The sequence below is a fragment of the Meles meles genome, chromosome 1 (genome assembly GCF_922984935.1).
Source record: "Meles meles chromosome 1, mMelMel3.1 paternal haplotype, whole genome shotgun sequence".
Taxonomy (NCBI): Eukaryota; Metazoa; Chordata; class Mammalia; order Carnivora; family Mustelidae; genus Meles; species Meles meles.
The window spans coordinates 154,658,263-154,684,278 of record NC_060066.1 but is presented as its reverse complement, the minus strand read 5'-3'; the positions used below and the strand labels follow the sequence as shown (position 1 = coordinate 154,684,278).

Genomic DNA, 26,016 nt, shown 5'->3' with positions numbered 1-26,016 from the left:
AAAATAAGATGAAAACAAACCAGAAGAGACTCTTAAATATAGGAAACCAACTGAGGGTTGGGGGGGATGTGGGGGATGAGATAGAGTAACTGGATGATGGGCATTAAGTGGGGTACTTGATGGAATGAGCACTGGGTGTCATATGCAACTCAATGAATCACTAAACTCTAGCTCTGAAACTAGTAATACACTATATGTTAATTAATTGAATTTAAATTAAAGGGGAAAAAAAGAATGGGAAAAAACCTGTAGCCAAGAAGGCTCTATCCAGGGAGGGCACCATTCAGAACCAAAGGAGAGATCAAGAATTTCCCAGACAAAAAAGCACTAAAGGAGTTAGTGACTACTAAACCAGATCTTATTAATTATTATTATCAAATGGTGTTCTTGTGAGATATCATTTCCCATTCTATTCCTTTTTGGATGGTAATTATTTTCTGTTTTGTAGAATGCATTTATTTTTCTGTTACCTAATAAAATTTTTCTCTGTATTAAAAAAAGTAAAGAGAGGAAGAAGTATTAATAGTAGCAGTGATAGTAATAACAATCACTTTTAGTGCTATGAACAAAGCAGTTCACATACTAACTCTGAATCCTTAAAATAACCCTCCAAAATATGTAAAATCACTGTCTCTCATTCACAAAAGAGGGGTTGAGACAGAGTTTTCCAGGAGAGGAAATTGTATGTGTAAAAGCTTTCTGACTGTATAAAATATAGCAAGGAGACAGTAAAAGAGTGTGTGTCTGGAACTAAGAGAGATCTAGAGAATGTGGTGGGAAAAGAAAAGGTTAGGGGCCAGGTAACAAAGGCACTTATTTGTAGTGTGACAACATATTCCTGATCCCTCAGGAAAGTCCTGGTCTATGCCTTTTGCTTGATGTAATTAAGTATAATTAATTTTATTCAAAATTTCCCTAGGTTGGATGATAAACTGAGTTAAGGAGTTCTGTCTCCTAAGAGTAATGACAAGCTCTTAAGAAGTGGTAATGTGATCAGATTTCCATTCTGAGAATATAACTTTGGTTGAAAAGTTAAACATAAACTAAATGAGAAGAATTTATGCAGGGAGATATAGGTTATGAGGCAATAATCTGTAATGATTGCCTGGTTGTGAGTGGTATTTGTAAGGATGGAAACAAGAAGAGTTTCAAAATATTTCGAGAATAAGCTCAAATTATTTGGATAATGGGTTACATATGAGGGGGGTTTACAAGAAGATGGTATGAGCAAAAACTTGCAGGTTTCCGGTATAGCTCTCTTGTCTTAGGTACTTTGTCTTATGAATTCTAGCCACCTTGGCTTCTCCAGACTAGTCTCTCTTACTATATATTGGATGCAAGATGAAATCTTAAAGTAGCTTCTTTTAAAATGCATATTTCTAGTATCAGTAATTTGGGGAAGATTATCTGTAATGAATTCTTTTTATGAGCCTCAATATGACTCTAAAGTTATCAGGATATTTAATCACATGTCTTGATAATTAGTTCAATGAGCCTAGAGGTATAAAGAGATTTCATGAAGCAAGTAAATTTTGACATAGATTTTAATAGTAGAATTTCACAACTATATGTTCTATGCTAGGTACTTTTGAATGATTAAATATGTTTGAGAAATAAGTGAATGCATTGATTGATCTTCTCTTTTCTCTTTAGCAAATTCCTACTTCAAGTCCCAAGTCTACATTTCTCCTCTATAACTTTCTTTATCTTCCCCTGAGTTTGTAACTTGTACCTTCTTTCATTGTGATACCCCATGCTTTATCTCCATTAAATCCATAATTACCTTATATCATAATTACTTCACTTTGTTTCTTCCACAAACCTGTATATTGCTTTTGAACAATTAATTTATCTTTGAGCCCCAGAACCCAGCAGAGTTCTTAGAATACCTAGATGTTTAAAAATATTTGTTGATATGAACTGTCACTCCTCTTTTAATATTCACAAGTAGAGTTCCCAGCCTCTATGAAACAAGATGGAATTGGGAGGGAGACAAACCATAAATGACTCTTAATCTCACAAAACAAACTGGGGGTTGCTGGGGGGAGGTGGGATTAGGAGAGGGGGAGGGGGCTATGGACATTGGGGAGGGTATGTGCTATCGTGAGTGCTGTGAAGTGTGTAAACCTGGCGATTCACAGACCTGTACCCCTGGGGATAAAAATACATTATATGTTTATTAAAAAAAAAAAATTTGGAAGGGGAGGCGAACCATAAGAGACTATGAATTCTGGAAAACAACCTGAGGGTTTTGAAGGGTCAGGGGTGGGAGGTTGGGGGAACAGGTGGTGGGTAATGGGGAGGGCACGTTTTGCATGGAGCACTGGGTGTTGTGCAAAAACAATGAATACTGTTACGCTAAAAAAATAAATAAAATGGGAAAAAAAATATTCACAAGTAGACAGTAATGTAGAAGTCAGTTCTGACCTGGATGTTTTCAGTGATGAACTGAGAGGCACAATAGTATATTAGCTAACTATTGCTATGCAAAAAACTATCCCAAAACTTTGCAGCTTAAAGCAACAAAAATTTATTATTTTGCAGTTTCTGTAGTTCAGGAATTTCAGGGCACCTTAGCTAGATTGCCTGATTTAGGGTCTTTCACAAGGTGTCAGGTGGGGCTCTAATTATCTCAAGGACCAAAAGGGAGCGAATCTACTTTCATACTCATTCACATAGATGCTGGCCGACTTAGATCCTTTCTGGCTATTAGCCAGAGATATCAGTGCCTTGCCATGTGATCCTGTGCATAGGAAAGCTCATAGTAAGACATCTGGCTCCCATTAGAGAGAGTGATGAAGAAATCTAGAGTAGGCAAATAAGATAAAATCAGTCTTTTTGTAATGTAATCTTGGAAGTGACATTCCATAAGCTTTGCTATATTCTTTTCATGAGAAGTGAGTCATTAGGTCAAGGCCAAACTCAAGGGAACTACTTCACCTCATATACAGCCAATACTACTTATATTTTCTCCAAGACAGTAACAAAGAAATACAGAAATGGATTCATAGAGGGTTATATATTCTGTATGAAAGATATGGACTCCCCTTAACTCAGGAAATTTGGCCAAACTCATGTTCTTTGGCCCAGTTTTCTCCCAGGAGCAGAAGATCTAACAAGTAGATGTGTTGAAAATTTTATTTTCCAATAGCTAGCAGCTCTTGTTTGTGGAACAATGATTTCCAGTATACATTCTCTGGATGTCTAAGGTTCCAGAGGTACCTCAGAGGTCATATAGGGAGAGAGGGAGAAGTGTTAGGGCCAAGCCCCTACTACACTCGGTGCCACTCCACCCAATTCTATCATGTTACTTATGTTGAATTCTGAGTTCATAAATACAAATATTTATAAATACTGTTTGAAATGTCGGAAAAATGGGGATCCTAGAGTAATGGTTTCTGGTCATAGCAGTATAGTGTAGTGTAGTATAGTGTGGTTAGGCCTGCAGGCTCTGAAACCAGCCTGTCTGGGTTTCTTTGTATGCAGGTTCTGCCATTAGCTAGCCATGTGATGGGATTTAGAAAAGTCTGGGCTTGTCTACGGCATACCACCCTGAACGCGCCAGATCTTGTCTGATCTCCGAAGCTAAGCAGGGTTGGGCATGGTTAGTACTTGGATGGGAGAAAAGTCTGGGCTTGAGTTCCATCCACGGTTATCTCTTGGCCCTTTCTTTTTCTGAAGCCAAAACTATTTGGGCAGACTTGATACTGCTGCCTCTTTTTATTTTCACGGTAGCCTTCTATTTTTAACCTCCCTGTATATACCTTAGTTTAATATAACCAGTGTAATGGTTTATGCATTTACCATCATTATACCTACTGTTTTTGTCCTGATAATAGGTCTTTGACTAGATGATGTGTATTCTTTGTTTTAATAAACTCCTTCTCTAGAAAGAAAATTGTCTATAATTGATTTCTATACCTGTCAATGCTTAGTGTTTCATAATCAGTTAAAACAATTTTACAACTATGTGTTTACCAATTTCATTGTGTCACTTATTCTAAGTTACTGCAGACCAGCATTTTCAATCATATTTTTAAATAAAGAGCCTATAGCTTGCAACTAATTACCCACATCTGCTGTTCTAATATGAATTAAGGTAGTATCTTACAGTTCATCTAATAGTGAGTTTTCTGGATTAATTAATGAGGAAGCTCACAAAAGGAAGCACTAAATATTTCATATATTGTGCTTGTAATAGGACTAACCCTTGAGCCCGAGACTTAATTGTTGATGTTGTCCTCTTTGTTTTTAAATTCCAGCTGTGGGAAATTAATCATTGATACATAATTTTTAGGAGGATTCTTATTAATTATCCTTGTCTAAGAGCCATATCTTTATGTGTTCCTTCTTATGTTCTATCAGTCAATTCTAACTCACCTTCAAAGTATAATTTAGAACTTGATTTTTAAGAGACACCTTGGTGGCACAATTGATTAAGCATCAGAACTCTTGGTTTCAGCTCAGGTCATAATCTCAGGGTTGTGATCTCAGGGTTATGATCTCAAGGTCCTGAGGTTGAGCCCTACCTCTGCCTCTGCATAGAATCTGCTTAGAGTTTCTGTCTCTCTCTCTCTCTGCCTCTCCCCCTACCCGTCTCTCTCTCTCTCTTTCTCTCTTTCTCTCTCTCTCTCTCTCTCTCTCACTCATATAAATAAATCTTTTTTTTTTTTAGTTGATTTTTCAACTAGAGATAAATCACTTGTTTTCAAAATGCTTTGGCAGAGCAGCCAAAGATGGAGGAACAGGTGACTTGGGCTGGAGAACAAAAGTCATGAGAAAACTGGTTGTCAAGTGCTACTTGCCCTTCGTGGTTCTGATGCCCAGGGTGTCTGCAGTGTGGAGAGGAATATCAGTGATAGGAAGCCTAACTAGTACTACAATTTTCAAGTCTCCACAATCATTCAACAGTACATTAAAAGGATTATTCACCACGATCAAGTGGGATTTATTCCAGGGCTGCAGGGTTGGTTCAACATCCGCAAATCAATCAATGTGATAGAACACATTAATAAAAGAAAGAACAAGAACCATATGATACTCTCAATAGATGCTGAAAAAGCATTTGACAAAGTACAGCATCCCTTCCTGATCAAAACTCTTCAAAGTGTAGGGATAGAGGGCACATACCTCAATATTATCAAAGCCATCTATGAAAAACCCACTGCAAATATCATTCTCAATGGAGAAAAACTGAAAGCTTTTCCATTAAGGTCAGGAACACGGCAGGGATGTCCATTATCACCACTGCTATTCAACATAGTATTAGAAGTCCTAGCCTCAGCAATCAGACAACAAAAAGAAATTAAAGGCATCCAAATTGGTAAAGAAGAAGTCAAACTATCACTCTTCGCAGATGATATGATACTATATGTGGAAAACCCAAAAGACTCCACTCCAAAACTGCTAGAACTTGTACAGGAATTCAGTAAAGTGTCAGGATATAAAATCAATGCACAGAAATCAGTTGCATTTCTGTACACCAACAACAAGACTGAAGAAAGAGAAATTAAGGAGTCAATCCCATTCACAATTGTACCCAAAACTATAAGATACCTAGGAATAAACCTAACCAAAGAGACTAAGAATCTATACACAGAAAATTATAAAGTACTCATGAAAGAAATTGAGGAAGACACAAAAAAATGGAAAAATGTTCCATGCTCCTGGATTGGAAGAATAAATATTGTGAAAATGTCTATGCTACCTAAAGCAATCTACACATTTAATGCAATCCCTATCAAAATACCATCCATTTTTTTCAAAGAAATGGAACAAATAATCCTCAAATTTATATGGAACCAGAAAAGACCTCGAATAGCCAAAGGAATATTGAAGAACAAAGCCAAAGTTGGTGGCATCACAATTCCGGACTTCAAGCTCTATTACAAAGCTGTCATCATCAAGACAGCATGGTACTGGCACAAAAACAGACACATAGACCAGTGGAACAGAATAGAGAGCCCAGAAATCGACCCTCAACTCTATGGTCAACTAATCTTCGACAAAGCAGGAAAGAATGTCCAATGGAAAAAAGACAGCCTCTTCAATAAATGGTGCTGGGAAAATTGGACAGCCACATGCAGAAAAATGAAATTGGACCACTTCCTTACACCACACACGAAAATAGACTCCAAATGGATGAAGGACCTCAATGTGAGAAAGGAATCCACAATCAGAATATAGTGAAAAATGTTGGGCCTTTGGCAAGCTCTATAAGTAAATCTCATAAGAAAAAAAAAATTATGGGTTTTGAAATGCAAAGAACATGATATATTCATAACATAGTAAATGTTGAAAGCCTGTTTTCTCAGCCAGGGATTTTAAAATAAGACCCTCACATAAAGAAATTATTATATATATATATATATATATTATATATATATTATATATATATATTATATATATTATATATATAATAAAGAAATAAATATACATATATATGTATATATATATATACATATATATAAAGAATATATATATTCTTTATATATATGTATATATATATACATATATATAAAGAATATATATATTCTTTATATATATGTATATATATATGTTTATATATGTATGTTTATATATGTATATGTATGTTTATATATATATGTTTATATATGTGTGTATATATATGTTTATATATATGTATATATATATATACATATATATAAAGAAGAAAATAGCACAGCACGATGATTATTAGATGGAAGGCTTAGAAAATGCCCCCCTTTTCTTAAAACTATCTCTTCAGGGACTTCCTTAATAAGCATTCCTTTGTTATCTTTTTCTTTCTTAGATGACTTTTTCCTTTGCTGGCTTCTTTTCTTATCCCCTTTTAGCAGTAAATATCCCATAAATATCTCCTCTTACCTTACAGAAGTGATGTTATCTCCTGGCTTCAATTATTACTTTCATAAAATGATACACACCATTTGTATCTAGCCTTGACCTCACTGCTTCTCATTACTCTTCTTCATTCAACAGCTTTTCTACTTATGTTCTCATCATTTCCTGAGAAGTGATACATTTATATAATTGATGAATTCTTTTTTATATATATGTATATAAGTTAATATATCCTTCAGCTCTATTTCTACAACTTAAGAATATGGAGATTCCCTTTAATTTCTTTGATAATATTATCTTGTGGAATAATTTTCTAAGTAATTTTCAGACCAAATTTAATTTTAACCTGAGATAATAAGAGAAAGATCACATAAGAGAACCTCATTTCTGTGACAGCCTGAAGAAACTATTTTCCAATAAGTTTTTGTACTCAAATATTTAATTAGAGGTATGTCAGGTAAAAAAGTCATTACAAAAATATTCAGTGAATGTTGTAAGTGAAAAACTCTGTGACTACATGGTAGAGAGTTCTCACCTAACATTTGTAGTGGATGTCAAGGAGTGTATATATTTAAAAGTAGAAAATTTTACAGAAAATAGAGCATAAAGTCAAAAGAAGTTCTTATTCAGTCGAAAGCAAATGCTACTACCTGAAATGTTTTCTAAGTAATACAAGCTTCAATATAAATGGGCAAGCAATTATTGGCATCTTTAATTAACATAGTTTTTGGGAGTTGTTTGAAAATTTGAGAATTATGTTCACATCTTGATTGAAGGATTGGCCTCAATAGAAACAGCTTGTGGTGTTGGATAAGAACAAAGTGAACTGCAAAGAAGAATTGGAAGAAACTGGCTATTACAAGTGATTAATCTGGGAGGCAGAAACTGTAGGTAATGTTCCCACTTCCTAAATTCATCAAGAAGACAAAATTTTTATCTTCATGCTCATCTCCCCTAAGAGGTTTCCTCTTTTAAAGTCATCACTTGTTAACAATTTCTCATCATCTCTCACCAGTCCTCTTATATGCCGTCATATGATTTTACCATCTTAATTATCTTTGAAACCCATTCTTCATTTCCAAGCCGCTACTACTATCTCAGTTCATGTGATCCTTAGCTCTTTCTTTTTAACTTACTGTGGGCCCTTGCTAACTGATCACCCTGCTTCCAATCTTGCTCCCTCTTCAATCCATTTGCTATACTATTACTAAAAGAGTCATTTTAAGATGCAAATCAGAATATACTTTACTACTACTAAGGGGCGCCTGGGTGGCTCAGTGGGTTACTTAAAATCTCTTGGTGAGTTCCTAAAAGGAAAAATTTTAAGAAAAAGTCCAAACTTCCTTCCGTAGTATATAAGACTCTTTAAGATCCCTAATAAACAACTCCTACTTAAAATAAATTTTGCTTCATTCGTTTTTCAGTCAACTGCAAAGAGTTATATAGCCAGGATCATTCTTTTTTTTTTTTTCTTTTTGGAAAAATCTCTTTTTTAAATTGACATATAATGTATTATTGTTTTCAGAGGTGCAGGTCTGTGATTCATCAGTCTTTTATAATACCCGGTGCTCATTACATCACATGCTGTTCTTAATGTCCATCACCTAGTTACTGCAACTCTCTTCTCCTCCAGCAACCCTCAGTTTGTTTCCTATGATTTAGAGTCTCTTACAGTTTGTCTCCCACTCTGGTTCCATCTTGTTTTATTTTTTTCCTCTCTCCTCCTATGACCTCTGTTTTATTTCTTAAATTTCACATATAAGTGAGATCATATGATAATTGTCTTTCTCTGATAGACATATTTTGCTTAACATAATATCCTCTAGTTCCATCCACGTCATTGCAAATGGCAGGATTTCAATTTTTGATGGCTGAGTAGTATTCCATCATATATATGTATATGTATATATATATATATATATATATGGAATATAAACACATATATGTATATAGCTCACATCTTTATTTTTCAGATTTCATTTTTGATGGCTAAGTAGTATTCCATTATACACACACACACACACACACACACACACACGTATATATATCTCACATCTTCTTTATCCATTCATCTGGGTTCTTTCCATAGTTTGGCTGTTGTGTACATTTCTATATAGGCAGGATTGTTCTTACTGATATACTGGCTATATGAACATCTCTGAAAATCTTTGAAGAGTAACATCTACAAAGACCTATATCTTCTGCAGGACTGTATAAGATGACAAGGAATTGATAACTGGCCACAAATAATAACACACATAAGAAGTAAAACAGCATGGAATAGTATGGTGCTTTGGACCTCCATAGATCTGAACTTAAACTTTGGTGAATGTAAACTTTCCTTACAAGCTGTATAATGCTGAATTCCATTATTCTTATTTTTAAGGTGGAGATATTGATAAAATTCCATGAGATTGCTATAAGCATTACCTGAAACAGATATTCTATGTAGCCGATAGATATCCTCAAAGTACACATTAAAGAAATATTAGTTCCCTTTGCCTTCTAATGCTTCATGCACATTAATAAGAATTAAACTATAAGTGATAGATCAATGTAGAGGACTCTATCATCCCAGGGAAAAAAAGCAGTGGGAAATAGAGTAGAAATACGTAACAGGATGAACAGTTGCCAAAGAAGGTAGATTTTGGGTTAGAGGAAGTCTGGGAAAAGCACATGCAACTGTAGAGGGGTGTGTGTGTGTGTGTGTGTGTGTGTGTTTGTGTGTAGTAGTAGTAGCAGCAGCAGCAGCAGCAGTCATAGTAGATGGAATCAACCAGAGAATATGTATTGCAAAATAACTGCCACTTATCGAATACTTATCATTACATACCAAGTATTGTGCTAATTGTTTTGTATGTATTAACTTAATACAAAAGAATTAGAACAGAAAAAGGAGATTGAAAAGAAGCACAAGGAAATACTTGTCAGTGAGAAAAAGCAACACTTAAGAAACTCTTAAGATTTGAACAGAGAGAGTCACCTCTGTTGAGGAATAATAGTAAGTTAGCAGAGAAGTAGGGAGCAAACTCAAAGACTGCAATGTCAATCAACCTAAGGAAGGATAAGATGTTAAGAAGCAGATAAATAATAAAATAAATATTAAAATAAGGAAAAAACTAAAAAGTATCTGTTGGAATGGGCAATTAGGAGGCCTTTCGTGTCATTTTTCACAGAAATTACACTAAGGTGGTGAGGTCTGAAGCCAAATTGTAGTGGGCTGAGGAATGAATAGGAGGTGAGGAAATGTGAACAAAAGGTAGACTGCTTTTAAGAGTATTGTCTATAAAGTTTAGGAGAGAGGGAATGGTTCAAGGGGACACAATTGAGAATGGGTTTTTGAAAATTAGAAATGGAAATAATTGGAAAATATCAAATCTAAATCAACTTGTCTATTAATGTCTTTGGGATCATTTTGAATTCATGAGGCATAAACTTTAGAAAACATTTTCCTCTATTGTAAAGAATGATGCTATAAACAGGGATGCATGTATTCTTTTGGATTAATGTTTTTGTATTTGGGGGGTAAATATCCAGTAGAGCAATTACTGGATCATCGGGTATTTCTATTTTTAAATTTTTGAGGAAACTTAATACTGTTTTCCACAGTGGCTGCACCAGTTTGCATTCTGACGAACTGTGCAAGACTTGGATGGAACTAGAGACTATAATCCTAAACAAAATAATCAGTCAGAGAAAGACAAATACCATATGGTTTCTCTTATACGTTGAATTTAAGAAACAAAACAGATGAACAAAGGGAAAGATTGAGAGACGGAGAGACAGAGAAACCAAGAAACAGACTCTTAACTAAAGAGAACAAACTGATGGTTACGAAAGAAAAGGTGGGTGGGTGAATGGGTTAAATAGGTGGTGGGGATTTAGGAGTGTACTTTTGATGTGTACTGAGTAATGTACAGGATTGTGCAATCACTATATGGTACACCTGAAACCAATATAGCACTGTACGTTAACCGAGAATTAGCATAATTTTAAAATTTAAATTTAAAAAAATTCAAAATTTAAAAATTTTTAAAAATCATTTTTGTCTAAACTTTTACTACTACAGATTTTCAAAAAAAAAAGGGCAATGTGTATTATCCTAGTGTAGTCTCATGGTTCTGCTCTCTGTAAGTCTTAGTAGTAAAAGTTAGATAAATGTATACAGAAGAGAAAATTGTGCCTTTAAATAAACTATAAATCCTGAGGAAAACAGTAGTATATGCATACACTTGAAGAAGACAACAAAAAAGTCATTAAAATGATATATCACTTAAAGGAAAGAAAATCTTAATTTAAAAGTATAGGTATTTATTGAACATCTACTAGGTAGAAGACACTGTACCTAATTTTGGCAATTTCAACTGATATTGACTGACATTTTATCCCTCAGAATTTATTTTATTCTACTTCTCTCCCATGGAACATTTGGTTCCTCTTGATATGACCTTTATTTTCTTCAGTGCTATTGATGACTTTCATAATATGAAGAATAGAGGGGGTGCTAAATGGTACCAAGTCATATAAGTTAAAGTCGTATTATAGAGGTATTCAGTAAGCAAGAACAATAAGGGCCTTTGCTTTTATAGACATTACTTTTAGAATCTCTGGAATTTTAAATGATAAGATTTGACTATTTTAATTATTATTAAATACCAGTGAAAAATTATTTTTGCTGAAGTCCCAAACTTACTACACTTCACTGGCACAAGTTTAGAACATGAAAAAAAAAGTTAAGAATTTTATAGAATAGTGGTTTATCCGCAGTGATAATTAAAAGGAAGATTAAGTTGTGAGGACAAATAGTTTAAGCATCTAGAAATGATCAATATGGTGAAGTATGTGTAGGAACTTCTCATGAAAAACATGAGCTTGACCTTGAGACTGGTTATATAGCATGCAGAGAAAGAGAAAGGAGGTTTTCTAGGAAAAAAGAGCAGAACATATAAATATATGTTTAAATACAACCTGAAAATTGAAGATACTCCACTTGGATCTATTGAAGAGTCAACTGGTAAATAAAAAATATCTGTAAAGTGTAATATATATAGTAATTCCTACTATCAAAATAAGGAACTCAGATTCATTTTCTATGCTTATAAAACAACTACTTAATGGGAAACACTTTTTGGTGCTTATCCTATGGTCAGTAAAAGATACCTAGTTACCATACCATATTTGAACCATATGAACAAAGGTTCATATTTGAACCTTTAATCATCATAATAATAATACTGACATACATGTCAGTTATACATGTCTAAATATAATACAGTTTATTTCCTTAAAGAATCCAACGATTGGGAAGCCTGGGTGGCTCAGTGGTTAAGCCTCTGCCTTCGGCTCAGATCATGATCCCAGGGCCCTGGGATCGAGCCCCGCATCGGGCTCCCTGCTCAGCAAGGAGCCTGCTTCCTCCTCTCTCTCTCTGCCTGCCTCTGTGCCTACTAGTGATCTATGTCAAATAAATAAATAAAATCTTAAAAAAAGAAAAGAGTCTAGAGATTATAAAGATATCCTTTCTGTGGTAACCATTTTCTACTCTACAATTTCACTAGTAGTTTTGTTAATATTTTCAAGGGAAAAAGATCAAAACTATGTATTCTATCAAAAAATCTTAAGACAACAGATTTTATGACTTACAAAAATCTTATTGAGATAATGTGTACATGTAAAACTCTAATCACAGCTCCTGGCATGGAGCAGGCACTGGGGTTTGCAAAAGGTTAATTTAGTATACTCAACCAATGGATTGTTGAACACTACATCTTAAACTAATGATGTACTGTTTGTTGGCTAATTGAATTTTAAAAATAAATAAATGATCAATAAATGTTTGTTGAATTGAATTATTTAAAATTTCTATCATATAATTATGTCCTGATTGTTAATATTTAATTCCCTTATAACTAATGGGGTGTGTGTGTGTGTGTGTGTGTGTGTGTGTGTGTGTAATTTTTGGTAGAAATACAGTCCAATTCAACAATTATTTGGATGCCTATCATATACTTTGCAAAGTGGCAAATAATTCAGACCATGACTTTATGAGGCTTCATGTAGTAGAAAGAACACGAGATTGCTTTACCAACTTTTTCAAGTTTTGGAGAAGGGAAGCATGGATTAAATGATAGATGTATGTTCCAGCCTACATCTTAATACAAGTGTATTTGTCTTGGCTACATGACAGTCATATTTGTACATCCCAATACATTATATTCCCATAGATTGCTTAGAGATACTCTCTCCATGATGACTCCAAAAGAAATAAAGATCAATAAATGCATTCTGCTCATATAAATAACATGACATTATTCAAATAATTCCATTGTACATTGCTCTCAATGGTTAAATATTTCCTTGAGTTTTAAAACAAACTAAATAAAGCCTACTGTTCAATAATGACTCTGCGGTTTCATTAAGACTTAGATTTTTGACAGTTCCTCAGAACGCCAACACTTCATAATTAATGCTCAGCCAAAAGATTGACCTTCTGAATGACTGGGTAAGTGCAGATTTAGGAGGAAAAAATTTTGCTTTGGACCATTTATTGAAGCCTAAGAGCCGTTATCTTTTAGAATCAAAGTAAGTTCTGGAACAATGCCAAAGAAATTGGCACTATATATTAACATTTCAGAGTCCCTATTACAATAAAAATGCATGCTGTCTACTTTACTCTATGCTATATTTAAAATAAGAGAAATTGTAAAAAGCTTCATTTACTTGATCATTTGTGACCTTCTATAAAGGTTCTATAATGATTCCTAAGATTGAACTCCCAGGCATGTAAAGTCTAAGATACCAAGTGTTTTATATAAATGGCTCTGATACTCATTTCCAAGCTGAATCTATAGAGCTTCTACTGAAAGTTTCCTCTTAGTTAGTTCATTTACTTAAAGATTAGTGTTAATGAGATCAAGGTCACACAAGGGGCCTGATGGAAAATGTTTGAAGTCAAAGGGACCTAGATTTGAATTCCAGTTCTGCCTTTACTAGCTGCAAGAACTCAAATAATTTATCTAGCCTCCTTGAGGCTCAGTTTCTTCACTTTTAAAGTGGAAAAGTAGATACTTATCCTTCTCTGTTTTGGGGTGAAACAGGACGTTCCAATTACCATTTATGCACTTAGTGCAGAGCCTGACACGTAATATGCCCTCAATAAATGTTAATGGTGTTTTTAATTTTTTATTAGAAAATCACCTCACTATTCACATTATGTATGCTATGGATCACTTGTTAGCAATACTCAAAAACAGCAAAAATACTGTTCTGGGTGTGTACAGAAGCCTATACATCTGTATATATAGATATAGAGACAGAGAGAGATAGAGATAGAGATGATATAAATAGATATAGATATATAGATGACATAGATATAAATATAGATTTTTTTTTTAAGATTTATTTATTTTAGAGAGAGGGAGAGAGAGAGACCATGCGTGTGTGCACACAAGGGGGTGGGAGCAGAGGGAGAAGGAGAGAGCAAATCTCAAATAGTCTCCCTACTGAGTACAGAGCCCAACCTGGGGCTTGATTTCACAACCCTGAGATCATGACAGGAGCCAAAATCAACAGCCGACACAACCGACTGAGCCACTGAGGTTCCCCATACCTGTTTATATTTTTGAAACCACCAGAAATTTCAGATGTCCTAACAAGAATTCTTTATCTTTTTTTAATCACTAGATTCTACTCCTGAAATTAATATTATATTATATGTTAACTAACTTGAATTTAAAGAAGATCTTGGAGAAAAGAATTTTTAAAAAACAATTTTAAAAAATTAAGGAAAAAAAAATGTGTATCTTTCGCTGAAAGAACATATCCAGCTGCTTTCGATCAATCTAATGAAAATTCACAATCCTTTGATCTTGTAAATGACCCTCTTGGGTAGCTAGACAATATAAATGAACAAAGGAGTAGCTACGTCCAAACTAGTTGAAAAGCCTGTAACATTAAACTCAGTCATTCTATTACCTCTAACACATTGTCACTGATTGTATTTTATCTTCAGATTTTTGTTCACTATTAATCATCAAATCCATCAAAAACACAACTTTGATTATTTTTCTTATTGTATATGCAGTTTCTTTGGTAAGAATTTCAAATATCTTAGAACTATAGATCTTGCTTTGTTAGTAGAAGATTTTTCTCAAAGCCGTCAACTCAGTTTTATTGTGGCTCCAATACCAAGTGTGTTGAACTTTAAATCACAACTTTATTCACAAGCTCTAAAAAGTCCCCTATTTTACTGCTGCTCATGGATGGTGTAAATATTTATTTAGAACAGTGATTTCATTTGAAAGACAGGAATAAAAATATGGGTGAAATCACTCTCCAACATATTAAAATTTGGTATTTCTTATTAATTTTCGTTTCAAAATAGAAGATATTTTCCTGGTAATACAAATCATGGTAAAAGTTATGAAATAGAAAAATGTGAAGTTCCTTTATAATCTCACCTTACATAGCTATTTACTATTAATGTTTTAGTATGTTTCCTTCCATTCTTTAAAATTATTAATGTATATACATACATATGTGTATACATAACTATTATATATGTGTGTGTGTGTATATATATATATATATATATATATGAATGCATGTGCTTATTTAACTTAAAGGTATTTCATAGACCCCTTTCCAAGTTAATAAAAAAGTGATAGTTTTGAGAACATAATATTATTTCCACAAGAAACATCACATTTTTCTTTACTATTATAATGTTTCAATAACCTTCTTTGTACTTTAAAAAAAAAAGAATTCCTTAACTTTGTATGACAATCAGTTGTAATGCTGATTGAATTCTGAGAATAAGCATGCAAAACAACACAGTTTTAGCTCATACATGCTCAATAAATTGTGTGTTGATACATGAATAAATGGATGATTGAATGAATAAACTATTTAAAACCACAGAGTGCTCAGAAACAGAGACTAAAGATTCTGTGCTGATACTGACTGGCTCCATGACTTTGAGAAATGTCCTACTTCCTCTCATTTTCAATTTCTTCCTTTTTCTCATTTCAGTTTCTTCATTTTTAAAAAATAGGGGTTTGAAATGTAATGTCTGCCCATGGTCTCTCTCCAGTTCTGAAGGGCTATGATTCAAACAGGATAGGAAAATTTACTGAGGCAATTTGTTTATTTTAATAGAAGAGGTGTTGGAACATAAGTCCTTGAGCTTTTAGATCCTATCTTCCTGTGTTGTCTCCTAAGCTTAACAGACTTTTGAAAATTTTCCCAAATGTATATTATTTGACTACATGAAGAATAGATAATGCATTAAAATCCACAATAAAAGGAATACATCTGAAGGAAATGATTCCAACCAATTTTCCAGAAAGTGAGACTTAGAAATAGGTCTTTGGGAGGAGAAGAAATTTGAAGGGTTAGCCGATTTGTTACAATGCATAATTTTCAATGAAGATAATTGGCCAACAGCTCCTTGTGTTTTCCAGTTGCTCATTTATTCATTATTTCATTCATTCATTCAGTCAGTCAGTCATTCACTCATCCACTCATTCATTCACAAATGCTTATGGAATGATTACTATTTGCATACCAACAGGCCGGGTCAGGATTATAAAGATGAACCTGATGTACTTTGTCCTTAAAGGATTTGTTCTTTAGTACCGATGAAAAGGCATGCATATAATTATTCAGTTGTTATATATCGCATGAAAGAAAATTACATGAAATTTATGAAGAAGAAAGATAATTTCAGCAAGTCCGCTGACAGGGAAAGGAGGAAAATCAAAGAAATCTTGGAGGAGAAGGTATTTAGCTTGGGTTTAAATATCTGTAGTTCGGGCAAAAGATAATACCTGGCTGAGGAAATGATGTAAACAAAGACTCAAACGAGCAGGAAATGTAATTGAGTAATTGAGTATATGAAAGAGAGTAATGGGAAGTTCATTTAAAAAGAATATGATCTCCCTGATATGAGGACATGGAGAAGCAACATGGGGGGTTAGGGGGATAGGAGAAGAATAAATGAAACAAGATGGGATTGGGAGGGAGACAAACCATAAATGACTCTTAATCTCACAAAACAAACTGGGGGTTGCTGGGGGGAGGTGGGATTGGGAGAGGGGGAGCGGGCTATGGACATTGGGGAGGGGAGGCGAACCATAAGAGACTATGGACTCTGAAAAACAACCTGAGGGTTTTGAAGGGTCAGGGGTGGGAGGTTGGGGCAATCTGAGGGTTTTGAAGGGTCAGGGGTGGGAGGTTGGGGGAACAGGTGGTGGGTAATGGGGAAGGCACGTTTTGCATGGAGCACTGGGTGTTGTGCAAAAAGAATGAATACTGTTACGCTGAAAAAATAAATAAAATGGAAAAAAAAAAAGAATATTGTCAGATCGAGAAGGCATTTGAAACCCACACTAAGGTGTTTGGTCTTCATTTTCTAGACAAAAACAAGTCTTCAGAGGTTTCAGAGAAGGGAGATGAAAGAAAACTGCTTCAGGATGGTGACTTCTGACGAAGCATTGTGCATGATAGTTGTAAAATGAATTTTGATAGGCAGATGCCCCAAATCTTAACTGAGCTCTCTTTCTTGTCCAGGCTGCTGATGTCCTGCTGCAACAGGGAGCTAATGTCAATGTTCAAGATGCAGTTTTTTTCACTCCATTGCACATTGCAGCATACTATGGACATGAACAGGTAAGTCTGACAGTAGTATTCCCAAAGGCTGGGGGACCTTCCAGGCTTTTGTTAGCTATCTGTTCTAGCCTCAAAGAAAGAATATTTAAGATATCTTTTGAATTATTTTTGCCATATTCTCATCAGCTTCACCCTTGAGGAACTTACAGATCCTTAGAAATACTGCATCTGCCAAGTTACTCATTTTTACTGACTGTCTTAGTACCCAAGGGAGGCAGTGGTATAAGTATACAATCCCAGGAATCAGTCAGCCTGAATTCGAAAAATTCCTAGCTTTCTGACCATGTGTAGGTTATGTCATTTCCCTGATCATCAGTTTCTTTATCTGCATAATAGAGAAAATATTAATAGTATCTAGCTCATAGGGTTGCTGATATGATGAGATATTAATTTAAAGTGTTTGGCAAATGCTCAAAAACTGTTACTATAATGATGCTAGTGACAGTAACAATAAAACAAATCATGAACACTGTCCCATCAGGTAAAAAAAAAAAAAAAAAAAATGTGTGTTTCAGAAACCGAGTTTCTTCTTTTCTACTGTCTTGGGATGTGGTAGACTGCAAATATGTTCAGGTTTTCATTTTCGAAACTTATGTATATCCTAAAAGGGACTTTGCAGATGTGATCAAATTAAGAATCTTGAGTTGGAGAGATTATCCTGGAATCATCTGGGTGGACCTGATGTAATCACAAGGATCCTTATACTAGGAAGCAGGAAACAGATTTGACAGTAGAAGCCAGAAGTTAAAATGATACAGGCAGGGGTCATGAGGTAAAGAATGTAAGCAACTGAAATCCCTTTTCTGAAGATGGCTCCGAAAGCTAAGAAGGAAGCCCCTGTCCCTCCCAAAGCCGAAGCCAAAGCAAAGGCTTTGAAGGCCAAGAAAGTGGTGCTGAAAAGCATCCACAGTCACAAAAAAAAAGAAGATCCACACATCACCTACATTCTGACAACCCAAGACTCTGCATCTCCGAAGGCAGCCCAAATACCCTCAAAAGAGCACCCCCAGGAGAAACTAGCCTGATCACTATGCCATCATCAAGTTCCCCCTGAATACTGAGTCAGCCATGAAGAAAATAGGAGACAACAACACGCTTGTGTTCATTGTGCATGTCAAAGCCAACAAGCACCAGATCAAACAGGCTGTGATGAAGCTCTGTGACATTGACATGGCCAGGGTCAACACCTTGATCAGACCTGATGGAAAGAAGAAGGCATATGTTCAACTGGCCCCTGACTATGATGCTTTTGGTGTTGCCAACAAAATTGGGATCATCTAAACTGAGTCCAGCTGGCTAAATCTAAACAGTTTTTTTCATCATTAAAAAAAAAAAAAAAAATGTAGGCAACCTATAGAAGCTGAAAAAGTGAGGAAATGAAAGCCTCCAAAGAGACTGCAGCCTGCCAATACCTTGATTTTAGATTTCTAACCTCCAGAGCTTTAAGAGAATAACCTGTGCTATTTGAATCCAATAATTTTGTGGCAATTTACAACAGTGGGAAACTAATACATGGAATAACCTAGACAATTATTTTTTTTTAAAAATCACTATATGTGCTTTAAATGTAATTTGATTTAAATACATAATTATTTATAAAATAATTAATTATCCAATATCAAGTGTGTTGTAATAAAGTAATACTGTATAGAGAGAATGTTTTAACTGGAAAGTGTGTCTTCATTCCATGAGTTGTTTTATTTGACCCTTCATGACATCCTGATGAACTTAATAAGTTACAGTATGAATGATCTTATACCCTGGGATAAGCCTTTTATGTGGATTTTTCTTTTTGGTAATTTTTCCACAATCCTAAAATTAGTTGTTATTTGCATCTTCTTGTCAATGATATACATGAACTCACTTAGGTCAGGTGGCATGCCAGAGTCACACAGCTGGTTAGAAGAGCTGAAATATATATTCAGGCCTGTCTGATCCCAAAGCCCAAAGTTATTTATTGTACTTAAGAGCTGCTTCTTCTTCTTCTATCAGTAAAACAAATCAAAAAGTCCAGGAAATTTGCTTAAATTCAAGGCCAGATGCTCTAACTCCAAAGTCCATTGATTTTGTAAATTTGTAACAACTTTATTGAGATATACTTCATCAATTTAAATTGTACAACTCAGTGATTTTTAGTATATTCAAAGTACAACCATCACGACAATTAATTGAACAAAGTTATTACTCACAGAAGCAACCTTGTGCACATTAGCACTTTCAACTTCTTCCCAACCTCTCTCTTCTGCCTGAAGAAAATACTAATATACTTTCCACTTCCACAGATTTACCTATTCTGGAGACCTCCTATACATAGAGTCATGCAACATATGGTCTTTTGTGACTGACTTTTTTCACTTAGCATAGTGTTTTTAAGTCTCATCAACTTTATAACATGTATCAGTACCTCCTTGCTTTTTAGTGTAGAGTACTACTTTGTTGTATGGATACGCCAGATTTTATTTATTCATTCATCAATTGATGGACGTGGATTTTTTTTCCCCACTTTTTGGCTATTATGAATAATGCTGCCTTGAACATTCAGGGTTTTTTTTTAATTCAAGTATAATTAACATACACTGTTATATTCCTTTCAGGTGTATGATAAAATGATTCAACAATTCTATACATTTCTCAGTGCTTATCAAGATAAGTGTACTCTTAATCCCCTTTATCTACTTCATTCATTCCTTCCCTACCTCATGTATAAGTTTTGATATACACATCTGTTTGCATTTCTCTTGGGTACCTCTTGGGGTGAAATTGATGTCTTATATGGTAACACCATGTTTAACATCTTATGGAATGGCCAAACTTTTCCAAAGAGGTAGATGCCTAATGATTTAAAAACCACATTATGTACAGGAAAAAAAGCTTATGTAACATACTCCCAGGACAAAGTAAGTCCATTGATTTTTAACCTTAACATATTGAAAGACAAAATTTTTATGTGCTACTTTCAAACATCGCCATTTAGCTAGCCTTAAGAAACCAAATAGAACCAAATAAAACAGAAATACACATGTAATTTGATATTAAAACCTAATTGTTCTTTTGACATCCTTTTTTCACTCTTCCTCACTTTATATCTCTAGATCTCTAGTCTTACTCAAGTATGGAGTAAAATTATACCTTTTTGCCTTTGTAGAGGTCATGCCATTGTACTGCCTGAGGATTCCAAGTTAAAAAATCAAACTTACTTGTGTCCCAGTGCTCTTCTAGTCATTGTGCCTTTATTTCTTTGCTAGCTAGCATATGCTTGGACACTCTCAGACCCGTGAAGCGTGACCTATAGCTAGGAAAGATTTCTCATTTCATTTGATGTGCTGCTCAGAGTGCACTGGAGTGTACTGGAGAGCTGGGCACTGAAAATGCTTCACAAAGTACAGGGTCGAAAAGCCCAGATGATGAAAAAATTCCATACTTTTCTGACTTTAGGCACAGACTGGATGTACACAATGCATGTTATTTGCAGAGTCATCCTCTTTGGTGATTAACCTTCTTACCCACCAAAACATAAAGAGCTTCTATGCATGTGGGTGGAGAGCTAAATTTGTTTACTTTCCCTGAATATATAGTCACAGTCTTATAAAATTATGCTTAAATGTGGATGGCCTTTTTATGATAAGGGACTCACTTTCTGTGTGCAAAGACAGCACATAAGTAATTTATGGATGCTATTGTCATTTGCTAAAATATGCTGACAGGAGAATGGTACATTCAATATATAAATGTGCCTAATGTTCCATGTTCCTTGCCATTTGTTTATTTACTTGTTTTTAAGTGGAAGAGTAGATGTTTTGTACCAAGAGCAATATTTCCTAGCTATGTAATAATAGTGCTTAATAGACAATCGATTTCAAAGATACTTTAAAGCTGTCCATTATAAAGTCACATAACCAGAATTTATGGAGTCTTTGTAAGTGGAAATATCTGCTTAGGAATGCACAGCTCTTGAGACTAACTTTTACTGTTCCAATTTTTTTCTGAATTAAGTATTAGCCTGCCCATTAGCTAACAAATAAATGGATAAAATATGCATGTTCCACATTGGTGCTACCACTTCTGCTAACATTTTATTGAGTGCCAGGCACTAAGTGTTTTACATGTGATAACTTATTTAATCCTTGTAACAACTCTATGAAGTGGAGCTATTGTGATTCCCATCTTAATAATGAAGAAACTGAAGTTTTGAAAGGTCAAATAATTTTTAAAGGTGATAAAGCCTAACTTCAGGACACTTGTTCTTTACCTACCATACTCAAGAGGAAGTTTCCCACATCCCACACTGCTAATTTTTGCCTAGAATTTTACCAAATATGTACCATATAGTTGAGATGTTTATTTGCTACCACGTAGAAATTCAAAATAGTTTTAGAGTTTGAATTCACTTTTATGCTAACACCTCAGTGGTCATGAGGTCAGTTGAGGGTTCCTCCCATAAGAGTTATTTTGATGGCACAAATTCATTCTTACTTACCTCTCAGGATCATTGTATTGACTTCTGAAATAGCCAGAGGAGACAATGTCAAATTTAGAGAAATTATTTGGAAGGTTATAAGTGAATAGGTAAATAATTTAAAGAAATCTTGTAAATTATCTGAAACAATCCCTGGAAGACTCCTAAGTTGTTTAATACTTCATTTCTCTCTCCCTTTGAATGTGGATCTCAGCTAATTGAGGAAGATGCTGCAAGCAAGTGCATCTATCTCCCATTTACTCACAAATCCAGAAAAGAACCCAGAACTCCAGTAGCAAGATGACCATCTGTGACCCATTATGCATGGAGTTGCTGTGAAAATCAAGAAGCAAGTAAACACTGCTGGCTCTGGCCAGAAAAAGACTTTGAAAAAGATGGTTCAGGGAAGATTATGGGTGACTCTAGGGAGGATTATTTATGCACAATGAAGAACTAACTCTGAAATTGCTCTGATTTTAGACTTCTTGTTAAGTGATGGAATAATAAATTCTTTGTTGCTTAGGCCAATCGAGTTAGGATTTTCTGTTATTTTCTGATAAAAATAATCTAAGACAAAGCTTTAATGATATGTCTTCTGTATTTTTTGAAAGCTTTGCATTATTGTTTGACTTTTGGTACTAATTTTAAATGAATGGATTCTTTAGGTAACTCGCCTTCTTTTGAAATTTGGTGCTGATGTAAATGTAAGTGGTGAAGTTGGAGACAGGCCCCTCCACCTAGCATCTGCAAAAGGATTCTTTAATATTGCAAAACTCTTGATGGAAGAAGGCAGCAAAGCAGATGGTAAGATTATTTGTTTAGAAGACATTTGCTTATTTTTTTTTTACTTTATGTGTATTTTTTATTTGCACTTTCCTTATTTATTAGAGAATACTCTTGAAGCTGATTAATTGCACATACTAATTTATTCCATAAATTATAATTTATTATTTTAATGTAATAACTAAATCTATATGTCAATCATTTTATATACATTTTAGTTCAACTCTTAACATATTAGATGCTTCAATAAAAGTAAGTGGTTCCCTTAGATAAATCATTCTCATTTTGCTATTTTTCACTAATCCTTTTTTTAATTGAGGTAAAATTTCATATAGCAAAATTCTCAAATCTTAAGTAAATGTTGACTTAAGTGAATATTTACTATCCATGAAAAACCACCCAGATCAAGATATTGAATATTTTCATATGGAAAATTGAACTCTGGAACGTTCATTTGTGCCCTCTTCTCAGTAAATAGCTTTAACCACAAAAGTTAATCAATATTCTGGCTTCTATTGCCATAGGTTAGTTTTTTCTGTTCTTGGAGTTCAGTACAATTTAGTATTGCCTTCTTTTGACTGATAGTATTATTTTAACTTTTATCCATGTTTTTGCAGGAATCATAATTTGTCTTTTTTATTGCTAAAGTTGTATGGATATTCCTCCATTTGATTATCCATCATCCTCTCAATGAATGCATGAATGTTTCTAGTGTTTGGCTTTTATGAATGTGTACATGCCAGAAACATTCAATTCTTTTTTGTGAACATGTATACTAATCTCCCTTGGGGGATATATATATATTTGCTATATGCATATGTTTTACTTTATAGGAAATTAGAAACAGTTCTCTTAAGTGTTTGTACTATTTTTATTCCCACAACAATATATGAGAGTTCCAGTTGCTCCCTGTATCCTCCCCAATATTTGATATTACAATTATTTTTAGTGAAACAGCATTACAGTGTGATCAGGCTGAGAGAAAAAAAAAAAGCTTTAGGACATACAGAAAGATTTTAGGATATGGTTAATAGAATAGAATTTCCCACAACTTTATTTTTCTTAATTATAAGATGAATTTTGAAAAATCAATTAAAAGTAGAATGTTGAAAAAAGTTATTTCTTTCTCTTTCTTTTTCTCTTCCTTACAAACTTTATTTTCTGACATGAATTCACTCAGAGTTACATCTTGTCATTAAATTCTCTCAGGCACATCCAACATTCTTCCATTGACCCCCAAGAGACCTAATTAAAAACTCAGCTGTAAGAGCTGCTGGCCTTTGCAGCAGAAACTATGCACATTTACAAAAGGACAAGGTTGTCAGAGCTCTCAACTGCCAGTGCCTTGGTCCAAAATTGAGATCAATATTCAGTTAATAAAACTAATCAATGTTTTCACCTACACATAAGGAAAATGTAAAGCCTTCCAGAGATACATATGGGAAGAGGCTTAGGCAGTTTTCATGTCGGAAAAAGGGTCATTTTACTTTCTAAAGTTTGAGAGACATAGTTGATGTCATTTTCTATGAACCAGTATGAAATAACTGAGGTATTTTTGTCTATAGCATTATCATAAATAACCTGTGTTGTCAGGATACAAGAAATACTGTTCCTTAGACCTTGTTTAAGCAGTCTCTTTGATTTTGTTGGTTTAGAATAGGCAAAGGTACACCTGTATGAACCACTGAACACATAATTGTGTTTTTGAAACTGACTCGCTCTTCCAGAGGGTCAGGAAGAGCTCACTTTTTTTCCTTTTATTATCAATGCCAACCTCAGCTTTTTATTCCTCTGTGCAACTCCAAAGCTCAGTGGTGTCAAAATGAGTATCATTGATCAGCATGTCTCCAGGATCAAAGTTCTCTTCTACAAAAGGCATTGAAATGTATACTGCACCTGTCTTCCCCCTACATGCCAGCATCATATGATGTAATTTTCAACCCTTTCTTTCTGATTCACACAAGCTCTACATGCTTTCTACTCAATCATTTAAAATATCAAGAGACAGCATGACTCAGAATTTTATGTATTTTTATTTCCTTCTAATACATGCTTGATATTTAAGTCCCTTTTGTACTTCAATGAATTGCAAAGAATAAACCAGATCTGTTGTGCTACTGGACACCATACCAGATTGATTATCAGCTAGTTCATTTATTCAAAGTGTAGCTAAGCCTCCAGATGATTTATTTTAGATCTGACCCTTGCCTGTGGTAAATGGACATAGGAGGAAGAGTGAATTAATGACCCCAAAAGGGACACAATTCAAAATCTGGTATTTACAGTATATCTCCATGGTAACAGAATGTCACAAATGAAAATAAATTCAGCTTACAAAATTAGCCAAAATGTAATTCTGAAAGCAACCTCTTCAGTTAAGCATGCTTGGGAGGCTGACCTATTCAGTCACATATGTTTCAAGTCTCTAGTCTTCTTTGTACCACATAGAAAAATGAAAAAGGAGAAATGTAACGCTTATTGGATGAGATTGAAAGGTTAAAATATTGCTGGACCCCATAAGAAGAAAGTAGTGATTGAGCCTTCATACCTTATCATTTTAATAAAGTTAAAAATAGAAAATTTTAAATTCAGGATTTATTAATTTTTTGTCATCTGATTAGTAAGTGCTACAGTTCCTTTTACATAGAACTGGATATTATATAAAGTCACAAAAATGTCTAAGACTTAGCCAGGAAGAGGAAGTATTTTATTTCTAAAACTCTGTCTTGTCAGAGTTAGTACACAGATCTGTTATTGAAAATGTATTTAAGACACACTTGGGAGTTGTTTTAGAAAGCTAATGGGAAGTACTTAACATTGCTGGGTTACTGTGGGAATTTTTACTTTATTTTTTTTTTTTAAGATTTTATTTATTTATTTGAGAGTGAGAGAAAGCAAAGAAGAGGGAGGATCAGAGAGAGACACAGACTCCCTGCTGAGCAGGGGCCCTATGTGGGACTCAATCCCAGGACTCCAGGATCATTATGTGATCTGAAGGCAGTTGCTTAACCAACTGGGCCACCCAGGCGCCCTACTTTATCTTTAAGATCAATAAGCAGAGATAAGCAAGTAGTATCCTTCCTCCCACCCATTCGCTTCACCTTTCTTTCAAAAGACATTACTGAACACATAACGCTCTTCAAAGCAGAGGACTAGGCACTAAATACTCTCCTAAGAATGACTTACATCTATTTCTTTGCTTGAAATTCTTCTTTATTTAACTCTCAGTAAAAATGTGAAATTAGAGTAAATAGAATACCATTCAT

The 26,016-nt window shown here is 34.4% G+C and overlaps 1 protein-coding gene and 1 pseudogene across 1 annotated transcript in view; both read left to right on the top strand.

Moving 5' to 3' along the window:
* Positions 1-26,016, top strand: part of TNNI3K (TNNI3 interacting kinase) — a 314,566-nt gene that overhangs the window by 92,213 nt on the left and 196,337 nt on the right. The window contains exons 7-8 of the mRNA XM_046006844.1: positions 17,413-17,511; positions 22,633-22,771. Coding sequence (XP_045862800.1) covers positions 17,413-17,511; positions 22,633-22,771 — 238 coding nt within the window. The remainder of the gene's footprint in view (positions 1-17,412; positions 17,512-22,632; positions 22,772-26,016) is intronic.
* Positions 18,248-18,933, top strand: LOC123942746 (annotated as a pseudogene).